The sequence below is a fragment of the Symphalangus syndactylus genome, chromosome 17 (assembly GCF_028878055.3).
Source record: "Symphalangus syndactylus isolate Jambi chromosome 17, NHGRI_mSymSyn1-v2.1_pri, whole genome shotgun sequence".
NCBI classification, from domain to species: domain Eukaryota; kingdom Metazoa; phylum Chordata; class Mammalia; order Primates; family Hylobatidae; genus Symphalangus; species Symphalangus syndactylus.
The window spans coordinates 13812713-13828814 of record NC_072439.2 but is presented as its reverse complement, the minus strand read 5'-3'; the positions used below and the strand labels follow the sequence as shown (position 1 = coordinate 13828814).

Sequence of the window (16102 nt, the reverse complement as noted above, 5' to 3'; positions counted from 1 at the left end):
GCTCACTCCTGTGATCCCAGCACTTTGGGAGGCTGAAGTGGGAGGACCTCTTCAGCCAGGACTTTGAGAGCACCCTGGGCAACATGAGGAACCCCCGTCTCTACAAAAAATTAGCAGGACATGGTGGCGCGCCTGTACTCCCAGCTACTTGGGAAGCTGAGGTGGGAGGACTGCCTGAACCCAGGAGGTCGAGGCTGCAGTGAGCCAAGATCACACCACTGTGCTGCAGTCTGGGCAACCCCTGTCTGAAGGAAAGAGAGAGAGAGAAGAGAAAAGATCTGGAGCAATATAAGCCACACTTGAGGGGAGAATGGTGGAAGTGATGGGCATCCGGGTAATTTATCCTCATTTGAATTTTGTATAAGAAAAATGTGTGCACCTACTACCTACGTAACAAAATTACAGTTACAAGACCATTTTAAACATCACACACACACACATGGTAGACGTGTATGGTCATGCACAGAGTGAGATTTGGGGTCAGCAGTACACAGCTGCAATCCCCCCTGCACCACATCCTGTCTCTGTGACTCAGACAAATTGCGTACCCTGCCAGACTTTGGTCTTTGTAGCTGCAGACCAGCCCTTCTCAACCAGGGGCACTTCTCCCTCCCAGGAGACACCTGGCACTGTCTGGGGATGTATGTGGTTGTCACGACTGGGGGATGCTCCTGGCGTGGAGTGGGTGGAGGCCAGGGACGCTACTCAGCACCCTGCAGTGCCCAGGTTGGCCCCACCCCAGAGAGTGACCTGGCCCCAATGTCACAGTGGAGAAAGGCAGCTGCAGAGAGAGCGATGCTCCTGTGAGGCGTCTTCCGCCAGCTCATGAGGCTGCAGCACAGCACTCCGCCTGCCTTCATCTCCGGGGAAAGCCTCTTTGAATTTTCTCACTAACAAACATTGATTGTGACCCCAGGAGAAATGAAGACTGAAGGAGCTGTGCTGGGGAGCAGGGGTTTTAGGGTTTTAGGGTTGCATTTGTTGCGTCTGTCTGTTTTTCGCCACCCTGCCTCTTTCGAGTTGTTGGTCTTTTTCTGGTTTTTGTTTTTTTGAGACAGGGTCTTCTTGCTCTGTCACCCAGGCTGGAGTGCAGTGGTGCGATCTCGGCTCACTGCAACCTTGACCTCCCAGGTTCAAGGGATCCTCCCACCTCAGCCTTCTGAGTAGCTGGGACTACAGGTGTGTGCCACCACACCCGGCTAATTTTGGTATCTTTTGTAGACATGGGGTCTCACTCTGTGGCTCGGGATGGTCTCAAACTCCTCAGCTCAAGCATTCCTTTTGCCTTGGCCTCCCAAAGTGGTAGGATTATAGGTTTGCGCCACCACGTGCGGCTTTTTTTTTTTTTTTTTTTAATTTGAGGAAGCTTGCTCTGTCGCCCAGGCTGGAGAGAAGTGGCACGATCTCGACTCACGGCAACCTCTGCCTCCTGGGTTCAGGTGATCCTCCTGCCTCAGCCTCCCAAGTAGCTGAGATTACAGGTGCCCACCACCACACCCAGCTAATCTGTTTTATTTTTAGTGGAGATGGGATTTTACCATATTGGCCAGGCTGGTCTTGAACTCCTGACCTCAAGTGATCCACCTGCCTCAGCCTCCCAAAGTCCTGGCATTACAGGTGTGAGCCACTGCTCCCAGCCTATGTCCGGCCTCATTTTAAATAATTCTTTTAAGGTAGGTTGATAAAAACTGAGAATAGAAGCAGCTTCCTCCTGGCCCTGGCTCACCGGAGCTCCCGTCCTGGCACCTCCTTCTGGGCTGTCTGAGCCCTGGCCATACCTGCCCTCTCACCCTGAGTGTCTGGTGGATGGAGTCACATGTGTGCTCTAGAGGCCACAAAGCATGTTGGGTTTTCTAGAACTGCCTTCAGCCTTTCTCTCCGAGCCTAGCTGGACAGAAGTGGCCAGATAGCGGCAACCCCAGCACCCCTGAGTCCCAGGATTTCTCCCCCGGCTCCTCCCACCCACGTGAATGAAAGCCATCCCAGGGAAGGCTGGGCTTTTGCAGGAGTCCCGGAGCAGCATGGTGGGGAAATCCAGGCTCCCCCAGCCCACCCTCTCCAGCCTCAGTTCCACTTTCCTCTCTGCTGAGCGCAGAAGAGACGCACGCCAGACGGTGGCAGTGGGAACTCAGCCTGTCACCCCCTGCTGTCCTGGGGATGGCCTGGCAGGTGTGTCCGGAGCCTCTGCCTCTGAAGAGGCACCTTGGGTGGCTCCCAGTGCCTGGGGTTTTGGCGTTTGGGGGTTTTGGTCCCCAGGTTTGCCCCCCAGCCTTGGGCAAGACATGGAATTTGTTTTATCATTTGTGACATGGATGTGGGGCCACACCCAGGGACCGGCCTACCCGCGATGACTTGTTTCCAGGCCCTCCACAGGATGCCCGGCACAGCGGCGAGGAGACCGCAGGCTATGGGGAGGGGCCGAGGTTACTGTCACCTGGGCTGACCTCACTGGGGTCCCTCCTGCAGTCCATATACCCCCTGGCACCCGGTCCTACTCGGCCTGGCCTTTCTGCCCTAGGCGGCAGGGACAGGTGCAGGGCAGATGCCCAGAAGTGGAGCCGCAGGGCTTGGCTAGGGAGCCCCCATGGGGGTCTGGACAGGCACACAGCAACCCACCGCCTCCTCCCACATGGGGCAACAACCGCATCTCCTCCACGCCCTCACCCTCCCCTTCCCTTCGTGTGCTGGGAAGAGGACCCAGGCCCAAGAAGCTGGTCTCCAGCCTGGCCGCCTCCCATGGCGCACAGACAAGCCCACCACGCGGGCTGCAAGGAGTGCGGGCCCCACAGCTGGCTGAGCCCCCGGCCACGGCTTGGGCTGGCCTGGAGCAGAGCCTCTGCCGTGGCGACCTCAGGAGGGCCGAGTCACGCAACTGATTCGAGGATGGGATGGGAGGCGGGGGCACCCTGGGCCCTGTTTCTTTCCCACCTTGTGGGTGGGTATTCAGACCCAAAGGCAGAACTGTCGGAAGACCCCCTGCCCTTGGCCAGTGGGTGGAGTTGGGCTCTGGCCCCTGCTTCCCGTCAGGCAGACCACCCCCTCGCCAGGAGTTGGGGGACGCGTCCGTGGCTTCCCGGCCACCTGCGCAGAGCCTGCACTCACTCCTTGTGTGCCCTCTAGGATGGCGGCTCCCTGGACCAGGTGCTGAAAGAGGCCAAGAGGATTCCCGAGGAGATCCTGGGGAAAGTCAGCATTGCGGTGAGCCCGCTGCAGACCCACCTCACGCCCACGTCGCGTCCCCACCACACTCTGCACGGACTGCTTCCACACGGCCAGGGTTCCAGGAGCCACTCACAGTGTGGTGGGAGTTAGGGTGGCCCCTGCAGAGAGAGAGTGGCCAAGGCTGTGCCCACCCCCTGTGGAGCTTGAACAAGTGACGTCCCTTTTGGGGCCTGAGGTCACCTTCTGCCGAGTGAAGATGTTATAGGTCCCTCTTCACTCTTAGCATCTTCTGTTTGCCACGCTGGTCCCCTCTGCCCCTTGTGGCAGGGGGATGTTGGCAGCTGGCACGTTGCAGGGGACAGGAGCTTGTTGAAGGGGAGACTCTGGGGTGGGATGTGGGACGCCAGGACCTCCAGACACACTCCCCCTTGCTGTTAGAAATGTCACCGGGGCCGAGGGCGTCTCTGCTGCCCAGTCTCTGGCACAGCTGCTCCGCAGAGCCGTGTGGTCTCAGCAGACCCACGGGTTGCTTCTAGGAGTTTGCACCTTGTCCATAGCAGGGGCCGAGTCCCGCCTGCCCTTACCGGTGTGGGATTAAGACACAGGCCGCGGGCTGCCAGACACGCATTTCAGAGTCGAAAGCTGCCGTCACACCGCCTGTGCTGCTTGCTTCACTTCTCGGGATGCTCCTTCCAGGCTGGGCCTGGGGGAAGCGGTGTCCTTCCCGGGCACCCTTAGCCCGTCCCGTCTGGGGGCCCTTAGCACAGTCCCTGGGACCCCAGATGCTGCCTTCAGGCTGATGTGGGCAAACTCAGCAGCCCAGCCTACTCCCGGGCCGTGGGCCACTGTCTCAGCTTCCCTGGGGCTGAGCCGTGTGCTCTGAATCAGAGGCAGTAATGGCATCGGCTGCACTGCGGCCATGTAGGAACCGGGGTTTACTTGCACACACCAGCACAGGGCTGTCAGCGCTGTCTCATCTCTGCCCTCGCTTGCTCCACCCCAGCAAGCTCCTCACAGCCTGAAACAGGGTTCCTGCTGCAGGTCCCTCGCTCCAGCTCTGGCTGCTCAGGTCCGACCCCTGGGCTCGGTCAAGGGCTAAGCCCTGGCGGCCTTGTCCCGTGACTCCCTCCGCGCTCCCCTGCAGGTTCTCCGGGGCTTGGCGTACCTCCGAGAGAAGCACCAGATCATGCACCGAGGTAAGGCCCAGCTCGCCCTCCCCAGAGCCCCGTGGGCCGGCAGGCAACTGTTGGTCGCCCCTCACCCACAGCCTGCCGCCCCTAGATGTGAAGCCCTCCAACATCCTCGTGAACTCTAGAGGGGAGATCAAGCTGTGTGACTTCGGGGTGAGCGGCCAGCTCATCGACTCCATGGCCAACTCCTTCGTGGGCACGCGCTCCTACATGGCTGTGAGTCCCCGCTAGCTCTCCCCGCCAGCTCTCCCCTTCAGCTCTCCCCCACAGTTCTCCTGCGCAGCTGTCCCTCCCAGTTCTCCTGCACAGCTCTCCCCGCCTCCCACAAGGCTTTCCCAGCTATTTCATGGGAACACGCTCCTACATGGCTGTTAGCACCCCCGGGACAGTCCCACCCCAGCTGCACCCTCCCCTCCATCAGCTCTCCCCACTTGCCACAAGGCATGTCTAAAGCTGGTGCCTCCTGGGAGCCTGCTTTTCGGATTCCCCTTGCTCTTTATTTTTTATTTGTTAATTTATTAATCTTTTGTAGACACGGGGTCTCACTGTATTGCCCAGGCTGCTCATGAACTCCTGGGCTCAAGTGACCCTCTTGCCTCAGCCTCCCAAAGTGCTAGGATTCCACTAGCAGTGAGCCTGAGCCACCGCCACCGGCCAGATCTCCTCTTCCTGTTGGAATTCTCTCGTAGGTTTTTGTCTCTAGCAATGCCTACCAGGTTTCTTTCTTTTTTTTTTTTTTTTCTGAGACAGAGTCTTGCTCTGTCACCCAGGCTGGAGTGCAATGGTGCAATCTCGGCTCATTGCAACCTCCACCTCCTGGGTTCAAGCAATTTTCCTGCCTCAGCCTTCCAAGCAGCTGGGGCTACAGGCATGTGCCACCACAGCTGGGTAATTTGGTTTTTGTTTTTGTTGTTGTTGTTGTTTTTTTGAGATAGAGTCTCACACTCTCACCCAGGCTGGAGTGCAGTGGCGCCATCTCAGCTCACTGCAAGCTCCGCCTCCTGAGTTCATGCCATTCTCCTGCCTCAGCCTCCCGAGTAGCTGGGACTACAGGCGCCTGCCACCACACGCAGCTAATTTTTTATGTTTTTAGTAGAGACTGGGTTTCACCGTGTTAGCCAGGATGGTCTCAATCTGACCTTGTGATCCGCCCGCCTCGGCCTCCCAAAGTGCTGGGATTACAGGCGTGAGCCACCACGCCCGGCAGCCTTGGCTAACTTTTAAAAAAATGTTTTTAGTAAAGACGGGGTCTCGCCATATTGGCTAGCCTAGTCTTAACTCCTGGGATTCCGCCTCAATCTCCCAAAGTGCTGGAATTACAGGCATGGGCCACCGCACCCGGCCCTTAGTTAATTTCTGGACCAAGAAATTGGACTCTGGAGTCTTAGGAAATGACTGGGGATTCAGCAACCTGCCAAATTGAGCCTTGGAGCAGCCTCTGAGATGTTAGCTGTGGAGGAGGCCCCTGCTTCCTGGGGCCCATCGTCTGTTCCCAAAAGTGCTGAGCGTTGCAGGCTCTTCAAGAGCTGCGGCCAACACCAGCTCCAGGCCTGGGGCTGGAGGCCCCTGCAGCAAGTGCTGCAGGGGGGCCCTGGGGGGTGAGCCGGGAGGTCGAATTGCTTAACAGCTCTCCGTCCATGGCTGCGGTCATTAGCCATGGGGAGGGTGACGGGGGCTGTAACGGGGCAAGCCTCCCGGGTTCCAGCTGCCATCCTCGCCCCTCTGGGCTCTTTCCTCCCTGGCTCTGCTGCAGCCGGAGCGGTTGCAGGGCACACATTACTCGGTGCAGTCGGACATCTGGAGCATGGGTCTGTCCCTGGTGGAGCTGGCCATCGGAAGGTACCCCATCCCCCCGCCCGACGCCAAGGAGCTGGAGGCCATCTTTGGCCGGCCCGTGGTCGACGGGGAAGAAGGAGAGCCTCACAGCATCTCGCCTCGGCCGAGGCCCCCCGGGCGCCCCATCAGCGGTACGGCCTGAGTCTGCAACTTCCGGTCTGGACGCGCAGTGCCCTGCGCGGGGCCTGCTGTGCCGGGGCCAGCAGCTGCCTCCCCTCTGCCCCTGTCGCACCACCTGTCCGCCTGGATGGTGCCGACTGTGGTCAGCAGTCCTCAGATGGTCCTGGGGTTTCCGGGGACAGAGCTGGAAGTAGTGAGCGCCCCAAACCTGTTCTGTCCAGGGCAGCTGCACCTGTTGTTGCCAGCTGGAGGGATCTGGGAGCACGGCTTTGCCGCCAAGCCCCTGGGCAGTTGGATTTTCCAACATTTTGTCCTGAAAGCATTCAAACGTACAGAAAAGTGGAAGGAACTGGCCACCGCAGAGCCTAGATTCTGCAGGTGACACGCTCCTGTGTTGCGGGCCAAGCCTTCCAGGGAGCCCTGAAGTGGACATCTGACTTGGCATGGCCCTCAGTGGCCTGTTGGCTCCAGCCCCAACACACACAGGAGGGGACGCAGCCCGGGAGGGGGCGGGAGGGCTCAGGCCCCAGGGACAGCTAGGCTCGCAGAGGACAATCGGCGCTTAGGGCGGGCACCTCAGGAGCGGGAGCTCCCTGACGCCAGTCAGAGATGGCTGAGCGGACACTTCCACCGCTTGAGGGAAGAGCCGGGGGCGGACCCTGCTTGGTGCAGAATCACGGGAGGGTCCTGTGACTTTTTTTAAAGTCAGACATCAGGGAGAGTTGGTGGCGTTAGACCCCAAAGGCCCCTGTAGCGGACTACGGTTGGTTTTAAAACCATGTTTCCGAACTACAAAGCACACACCCCACAACTCACTCATTTCAGGTGAACAGTTCAGTGGTTTTCAGTCACAGTGCTGTGCCCCATCACCTCCAATTCCAGAACCTTCTCAGCTCCCCAAGAGGAAACCCCGTCCCCATCAGCTGTCACTCTCCATCCCCTTCCTGCCTCTGTGGACTGGCCTGTCCTGGGCATTTCACAGAAATGGGGTCACACACTTGTGTGGCCTTCTGTGTTTTTTGTGTGGCTTCTCTCCCGGAGCACAGTGTCCTCAAGGGTCATCCATGCCATGGTGCGTGTCAGAGCCTGGCTCCTTTTGAAAGGCTGAGTAGTATTTTATGACACGAACGGGCCACGTTTTGTGGTCCTTCTACCCTGGATGGATTGGGGCTGTGAGGTGATTTTCACAGCACTGGCAAGCCCACCTCCTCCCCTCCAGCCAGGCTGCTGGGATGTCTTGATCTCATCCCAGGGAGAGTCCCCCAAGTCCTTATCCTCAGGCCTAGCCTCAGCCTCTCCCAGTCCCAACTCCCAGGTGGCATATCATCCCCAGCCCGCCTGCCCATTTCAGGACGGGCAGAAGGCGAAAGTCCAGCTGCCAAGCTCAGGCCTGGCCAGCTGGTTCTCAGACAGGGGTCAGCCACCCCTAGCCGGTCTCCCGTCCTGAGTGGCACTCGGGGCCTGCCACCATCACCGCCAGCAGCTCCATGCAAGGTCACACTGCTGTCCTTGCCTGCGGTCAGCACCGTCCCTCCCCCTGCCCTCCAGAGAGGAGGGGTGATGACTTTGGCACGTCCGGCAAGCCTCACTGAGCCAAATGTGTGACTTCTCAAAAAATGTTCTTGTTCCTTTTGCCTGTTTTTTAATTCACTAGAGGCTCAGGCAAGGAGTAGCTGTCCCAGGGAATGGAACCCAGAGTCAGGCAGGGGAGCTTCGTCCAGTGCCTCTGCACACCCGCCTCCAATTTAGGCTGGCATGGGGAAGAGGGCTCCCGGTGGTGATCAGCCCCCTGGGAGCCCAACCCCCAGCAGAAGTGAGGTGGCCATCGGCCCATCTCACCTCCATCTCTCTCCCTGTGCAGGTCACGGGGTGGATAGCCGGCCCGCCATGGCCATCTTTGAACTGCTGGACTATATTGTGAACGAGGTTTGTGCTTGATGCCTTTTGACTTTTCTTTTCCTTTTTTTTTTTTTGAGGCAGAGTCTCTGTCTGACCAGAGCAAGAGTCACCCAGGCTGGAGTACAGTGGTGCCACCTCGGCTCACTGAAACCTCCACTTTCCAAGCTCATGTGATTCTCGTGCCCCAGCCTCCCGAGTAGCTGGGATTACAGGTGCGCACCACCACACCCAGCTAAGGTTTTTTTTTTTTGAGACAATGTCTAGCTTTGTAGTGCAGTGGCTTGATCTTGGCTCACTGCAACCTCCACCTCCCAGGTTCAAGCGATTCTTGAGCCAATTCCACGTGCACCGCATCTCCCATCTTCTGCTGTGCTGCACAAGCCCAGCTCCTTCCCAAGGGCATTGTTTTTTTTATGAAGACGAACCCAGAATTCCCACCGCAGCCTCTCACCCTGAGTCCGGAGGGAGGCACGTGCCAGCAGCCCTGGGCTCAGGCCAAGGAGCCAGCCTGCCCCTTGAGCGGTGGCCCAGTGTGTCTGCATGAGAGCGTCCTGGAGCCCGTGGACGTGGACTCATAAATCACCCCGCTTCCACGGAGAAAGGTACAGGCATGGCCCTCGCCTCTTGGAAGGAGGCCCAGAAAGCCTAGAAGGACCTGTCGGTCCCGGGGTGGCTCCTGCTCCGTCAGCCCCCATAACAACCCAGTGAGCCGCAGTGTGAGGTTTCCACCGCCCAGATGAGTAAACCAAGGCACAAGGAGGGACGTGGCCTCCTTCCAGGCCCGCAGGTGTCAGGGAGGCACAGGACTGCACCCCAAGGTCCTGTTGGCCACGTGACCAGGCCGGGCCACCTCCCTGGGCTTTCTGTGGGTTTCTGTGTCTTTGGTGGCCCTTTGGACCTGAGGCAGAGAAACGGGCATTTGAGCTGCCTGCAGACTGGGCTAGGCCTGGGGTTGGGTGGCAAGATGATGACAGAGCCAGGTGGGGTGGCCCTGGTGACCCAGCTCTCCCTGCACCTAGCAGCCACACCCAGGCCCGGTGAGCACATCCCCCCACTGCTCCCCCGCCTCTTCCCGCCCCTGCCCCTGCACAGGAAAGGCCTGACCCTGCCCTGCTGGCACCACTTACACGGCCGCTCCTGCTCCAGGGATGTATGTCGGGCCAGGCTCCCCAGTGCTTGGGCTTAAAACTGTGGACCCAGTTTGGCCGGGCACGGTGGCTCAGGTGTATAATTCCAGCACTTTGGGAGGCCACAGTGGGTGGATCACCTGAGGTCAGGAGTTCGAGACCAGCTTGGCCAACCTGGTGAAATACCGTCTCTACTAAAAATATAAAAATTAGCCAGGCGCAGTGGTGGGCACCTGTCATCCCAGCTACTCAGGAGGCTGAGGCTGGAGAATCACTTGAACCCCGGAGGTGGAGGCTGCAGTGAACCAAGATCACGCCATTGCACTCCAGCCTAGGCAACAGAGCAAGACTGTCTCAAAACAAAGTAACTTTGGACCCAGCTGTCCCTCTGTGGGGCCCAGTCCCAAAGCTCATCCTTCAGCCAGTGACACTGGGGAAGGAAGCAAATGACGAGACTCAAGAGGTTGTCCTGTTTATAAAAGGGGGGTGGACCCCACTCTCTTTCCCTCTAACCAGCCATGACTCTCAAACGAGAGCTTTCGGGAGAAGGCCAGCTCTGACAGGTGCAGCACAGTTGGCATGTGGTGTCGGCCAGGCCTGCAGGGTGGGCGACCAGACGGGGGTAGGGAGGGCTGCAGCCGAGGGTCCCTGAGGATGCCCAGGGCTGACCCCACCCTCTGTTCTCCTCCACAGCCGCCTCCTAAGCTGCCCAACGGTGTGTTCACCCCTGACTTCCAGGAGTTTGTCAATAAATGGTAGGTGGAGCCGGGCCACCCACACCCTTGGCCAGGACCCAGATGTACCACTCCTTCCAGGTCCTGGGTGGGGCCCGTGGCCCAGCCTGCCCATCCAGAATCCCAGCACAGCGTCAGGCAGGACTCAGCCCAACGGGAAGCCAGATTCCCTTTCCCAGGGCTGTGGTGCTGCAGCTCCCGGCTGCCATGCCATCCTGTCCCTAAGCCCGGGGGTGAAGCAGGATCGCGGGCCCTGTGGACATGACGGTGTCGCAGCAGGAGAAGCTGCTGCCTGGTCCCCGGACCCCTGGTGTGCTGACTGTGGGCTCCCCGGGATCCGCCCTCAGGTTGCAGGAGGGTCACCAGCCCCTCTCCATTCTCCTGCCCGCAAGCACCCAGCAGCACCTGTGGCGTGGCCCTCATAGGCATGTGCCGCAGACCACGGGGAAGGAGCTGGGGACACCCCGCTTGCCCGTAGGGCCGGTCCATGTGTCTGAGCTCGGGATGCCGTGGAACAGCACCGCACTCCTGGTGCCGAAGTTGCCCCGGGCCCTTGGCGTGCGCTCCGGCAGGCCGTGGACGGCATCTGACCCACGCGCAGGGCTGCTCTGTGAAGAGCCCCCGCAGCCCCGACTGCTCCCGGCTCCTGCCTCAGCCAGTTCTGCTGGCGTCCGGGCTCCCGGGCCTGGGGTTTTCTTAGGAAGTTAGCTGGGGTTGCGTCCAGGCTTCTGACCCACCAGGCAGGGTTTCCCACCCCCTTTCCCTCTCACCCTCCCCCCAGGGGGTGTCCTGCCCCTGGCACCAAAGTGCAGAGGTGGAACCCTCGTCCTCTGCCAGGAGGCAGAGCAGAGCAGGCAGGTCTGTGCCACAGATCCAGGCCTCCTCCAACCACGGCCCAAACGCAGGTGCCCCGGGGCCACCAACTAACTGCCCTATCTTGTCTCCCCCACCGCCTCCTGGTCCTGCCTCTTGGAACCCTCAGCCTCATCAAGAACCCAGCGGAGCGGGCGGACCTGAAGATGCTCACAGTGAGTGACGCCAGCGGGTTCTGGGGCCGGGAGGGTGCAGGCTGCCACCCAGGCCCCAGGAAACAAGGCAGCTGGGCCTGGCCCTGCCCGGGGAGCCAGCACCTGCGACCGGGATGTGGGCAGGCCGGGTGTGCCAGGCCACGCCGAGGACCCTCTGTGGGTCTCCCTCGTCCATGAGAGAAGCCATCCTGGGCTGGCTGCGGGGAGCAGAGGGTGTGTGCGTGGGAACAGCTGTGAGCTCTGAGCTCCGCCGCTCCTGCCTGGTGCTGGTCCCGCACCCACAGGACGAGACCCCGAGCTCGTTTGCCCTCATGAGAGGCTGGAGGCAGCTCTCAGCCCCCCGAGCTCCTTTCCCTGCAAACTAGAGGGTGACCGTCCCTGTTCTGCACACTGGCAAGCAGGTCTCCCGAGGCTGTGTGTACTTCGGTGTCCCCTTAAACCCCCACCCTCTGATATCCTCGGAAGCCTAGCTGTTCACCAAAACTTGCCTCCCCAGCGGGGACTACACCCTCAGAGGAGGGCCCTGGGCACCATCCTCCTGCCCTCAGCCCAGCCTGCATCCCGGGTGCTTTCCCATACCACAGCCACCATCAGCGACCTTCAAACCCCTCCACAGCCGATTGGCAGATTGGAGACGCCACCCTCCTAGACAGCCCGTTACTTTCTGTGCCTGTAAGAAAAGAAGAGATGCCAGCTACAGGCACCCAACCGGGTGCCTTACAATACTGGAATGTGGCTTTCAGTTTTGTTTTTTTCTTGAGAGTTGGACAGAGTCTCACTCTGTCGCCCACACTGGAGTGCAGCGAAGCAATCTCAGCTCACTGTAGTCTCAGCCTCCCAAGTAGCTAGGATTACAGGCACCCGCCACCACACCCGGCTAATTTTTTATTTTTAGTAGAAACAGCGTTTCACCATGTTGTCCAGGCTGGCCTCAAACTCCTGACCTCAGGTGATCCACCTGCCTTGGCCTCCCAAAGTGCAGAGATGACAGATGTGAGCCACCGCACCTAGTCAGAAAAATTTTTGAGATACAGCCTTGCTCTGTCCCCAGGCTGGAATGCAGTGGTGTGACTGTAGCTCACTGTAGCCCCAACTCCCATACTCAAGTGATGCTCTTACTCAGCCTCCTGGGCAGCTGGGGCTGCTGATGGGTGCCACCAAGCCCATCTAGTTTTTGTGTGTGGATTTTTGGGTTTTTTCCCCTCAAGATGAAGTCTCACTCTTGTCACCCAGGTTGGAGCGCAGTGGTACGATCTCGGCTCACTGCAACTTCCGCCTCCCAGGTTCAAGCGGGTCTCCTGCCTCAGCCTCTCGAGTAGCTGGGATTACAGGCTCGTGCCACCACACCCGGCTAATTTTTGTGTTTTTAGTAGAGATGGGGTTTCACCATGTTGACCAGGCCGGTCTTGAACTTGTGATCCACCCACCTAGGTCTCCCAGAGTGCTGAGATTATAAGCATGCGCCACTGCGCCTGGGTGAAATAGCCATTTTTGAATCAGCTTCTTAAAAATGGGGTATCCTGGACCTAGCCGAGATGTGTCCTATCAAGTTGGTTGGTTTTTCACCCGTACCTACACCGACTTTTAGGAAGATAGGCACCCTGGCCTGCCTTCAGCTGCAAAAGAGGCAGCATTCAGGGGCCCAAGGTCCTGGACACCACCCTCCTGGGAACCCCAAAGGCCTCTACTCACCCACCGTGGGGTGGCCCAGCACAGCCTCTTCCCCAAGGACACCCGCCCTCCTCCCCCAGCCCTTCCAACCAAGAGGCTTCTCATGTGCTGTCCTGTACAGCAACCGCTAGTCACACATGGCTGTTTAAATGTGTTAAGTGGGGCCAGGCATAGTGGCTCACGCCTGTAATCCCAGTACTTTGGGAGGCCGAGGCAAGTGGATCATTTGAGGACAGGATTTCGAGACCAGCCTGGGCAACATGGAAAAACCCCATCTCTACTAAAAATACAAAAATTAGCTGGGCATGGTGGCACGCACCTGTAATCCCAGCTACTTGGGAGGCTGAGGCAGGAGAATTGCTTGAACCTGGGAGGCAGAGGTTACAGTGAGCTGAAATCATGCCACTGCACTCCAGCCTGTGTGACAGAGCAAGACTGTCTCAAGAAATAAAAATTAAGGCCGGTTGTGGTGGCTCACACCTATAATCCCAGCACTTTGAGAAGCCGAGGCAGGAGGATCATTTGAGTTCAGGAGTTCGAGACCAACCTGGCCACCATGGTGAATCCCTGTCTCTACTAAAAATACAAAAATTAGCTGGGTGTGGTGGCACATGCCTATAATCCCAGCTACTGGGGAGGGTGAGGCAGGAGAATCGCTTGAAGCCGGGAGGCGGAGGTTGCAGTGAGCTAAGATCACACCACTGCACTCCGGCCTGGGCAACAAGAGCGAAACTCTGTCTTAAAAAAAAAAAAAAAAAATTAAAGTAAAAGTATTTTTTTTTTTTTTTGGAGATGGAGTCTCGCTCTGTCACCCAGGCCGGAGTGCAGTGGCGCGATCTCGGCTCACTGCAAGCTCCGCCTCCCAGGTTCACGCCATTCTCCTGCCTCAGCCTCCTGAGTAGCTGGGACTACAGGCGCCCGCCACCACGCCCGGCTAATTTTTTTTGTATTTTTAGTAGAGACGGGGTTTCACCGTGGTCTCGATTTCCTGACCTCGTGATCCACCCGTCTCGGCCTCCCAAAGTGCTGGGATTACAAGCGTGAGCCACCGCGCCCAGCCTAAGTAAAAGTATTTAATTAATTTGTTAAACTGAAATAAAATTGAGGCTTTTGTTCTCAAGCCATGGGAGCCGCACTCCAGGGGCTCTGCAGCCTCATGTGCTGGCGAGTGGGACGGTGCCTGTACAATGCTTTTCACGGAGTTCTGTAGAACAGCCTGTTCTTGCCTGGGCTGTCCTGCTCTGGGGGACCCTGGCAATGGCTGAGGACATTGTGGTGTCACGACTTGGGGAAGCCGCTGGCATGGAGTGGGTGGAGGCCACGGACGCTGCTCAGCACCCTGCAGTACCCAGGATGGCCCCTCCCCAGAGAATGATCCGGCCCAGTGTCCACAGAGGCCAGAGGACCCTGGGCTTGCTCGAGCATAGACCCTCCTCTGGGAGCGCAGGCTGCCGGGCTGGTGGTGTCCCCGCCCCGGGGGGAGCACAGCATCCCGAGACCCCTCCCAGGCCTGGCACACGCTGCTGCGCCTTTCTGGGTGTCCTACCCTGAGTGCGTCTTCCTCCAGGGAAAGGAGGGTCTCCTCTGTTTTTTGCTTTCTGTCCTGTACCATCTGCCAGGGCTGGGCAGACGCTGGCCCTCCCCGTCCTACCGTGACTCCAGGCCCAGGTACTCACGGCTCCCCTTTCCTTGCAGAACCACACCTTCATCAAGCGGTCCGAGGTGGAAGAAGTGGATTTTGCCGGCTGGTTGTGTAAAACCCTGCGGCTGAACCAGCCCGGCACACCCACGCGCACCGCCGTGTGACAGTGGCCGGGCTCCCCACGTCCTGCTGGTGACCTGCTCACCGTCCCTGTCCACGCCTCGCCCTTCCAGCTGAGGACAGGCTGGCGCCTCCACCCACCCTCCTGCCTCACCCCTGCGGAGAGCACCGTGGCGGGGCGACTGCGCACACAGGAACGGGGGTCTCCTCTCCTGCCCGTCCCTGCCGGGGTGCCTCCGGGGACGGGCGACGCTGCTGTGTGTGGTCTCAGAGCCTCTGCTTCCTTAGGTTACAAAACAAAACGGAGAGAAAAAGCAAACCACGCCATCCTGCTTCTTTCTTCCGTTCGGCGTTGGGTGCTGGGCTTTGCTTCAGCCCAGCACGGAGGGGACATCCCTGAGCTGACCTGCATCACCGGGCACCAAGGCTGGAGGGCGCAGGGCCCTCCCTTAGGGAGAGCCCCTCCACTCCCTTTGGGTCAAGGGCTGAAGACCTGCAGTGAGCCCCCAGGCGATGGTGGCTCTCACCAAAATGAAGGAGAGTGAGGCCGGGGGTGGTGGCTCATGCCTGTCATTCCAGTGCTTTGGGGAGGCTAAGGCGGGAGGATCACTTGAACCCAGGGGATTGAGGCTGCAGTGAACTGCGATGGTGCCAGCGCGCTCCAGCATGGGTGACAGAGCAAGGCTACTGGAAAAAAAGGGAAATGCCACCTGGCTTCCCTCTGTGTCCTCCCCGCCACCGTCTCTGCCCCTGTGGAAGGCAGAGCTTTGGCCTTCTGTGATGGAAACCACTTCCTCTACACTGCTCCTGTCACATAGCCTCCGAGGGAAGGCCGCCCCTGCCTCCTCCCCAGCGTGGCACCATCTTCTCCCTGTCCCCACACTTCAGGGAGCGGTGGCTCCCAGCAGTGGCAGCTGAGCTGAGACTCAGCCCCACAGAAAGGAAGTGCTGGCTTTCCAAGCTGTCGGTTTGGTTGGAAACCCCGGCAGGTCCCGAGACACGCCCTGCACTCCCTCTGCGTCTGCAGCAGGCCCAGCGCAGGGCTGGTGGTTCTGTCACCTCTCCTCGCCCAACAAATCAGAAGTAACCACCAGGGCATGTCAACCTTTCGGGCCTTTGAACTGTTCCGCCGCAGTGGGCTGCAGATGAAACGGGGAGGGCTCGTCCTGGGGTCTTCGGGGTTCCCGGAGGCCCATCACCTGCTTCTCCGGTCACCCGAGATCCAAAGCCCAGCCTTTCTACCTTCAGGGCTGTGTCCTCGGATAGAGGAGGGCACCTCTGGGCTAGATGTGGTGGGCAGCTGGGCTGTCGTAGGGTCCCCTGAGCTCTCTAAGCCTCTTGAGGCGGTGAGCCTCCCCCTTCAGTACTTCCTGGAGACGACCAGCAAGCTGATACTGACCTGTGGGTGGATTGTAGGGGAAGGGTGGCTGGCACTGCGTTTCTGGAGGACACAAAGCAGAAGGTGGGGGCTTGTGGTTCTGTGGGAACTGCTGGATTGTCCTTTTCTTCTTAGGGTGACCCTTCTAGTCTTGTGTGGCTTTTTTTTTTTTTCTGCAGACACCAAAGTAGAGAT

At 59.1% G+C, this 16102-nt stretch overlaps 1 protein-coding gene across 1 annotated transcript in view; it reads left to right on the top strand.

Annotated features, from left to right (window-relative positions):
* Window positions 1–14848, top strand: part of MAP2K2 (mitogen-activated protein kinase kinase 2) — a 32793-nt gene extending 17945 nt beyond the window's left edge. The window contains exons 4-11 of the mRNA XM_055250465.2: window positions 3121–3198; window positions 4307–4358; window positions 4444–4568; window positions 6106–6319; window positions 8170–8234; window positions 10028–10089; window positions 11051–11096; window positions 14463–14848. Of these exons, the coding sequence (XP_055106440.1) occupies window positions 3121–3198; window positions 4307–4358; window positions 4444–4568; window positions 6106–6319; window positions 8170–8234; window positions 10028–10089; window positions 11051–11096; window positions 14463–14573 (753 nt within the window). The 3' untranslated portion in view covers window positions 14574–14848. The remainder of the gene's footprint in view (window positions 1–3120; window positions 3199–4306; window positions 4359–4443; window positions 4569–6105; window positions 6320–8169; window positions 8235–10027; window positions 10090–11050; window positions 11097–14462) is intronic.
* The last annotated feature ends 1254 nt before the right edge of the window (window positions 14849–16102 follow it).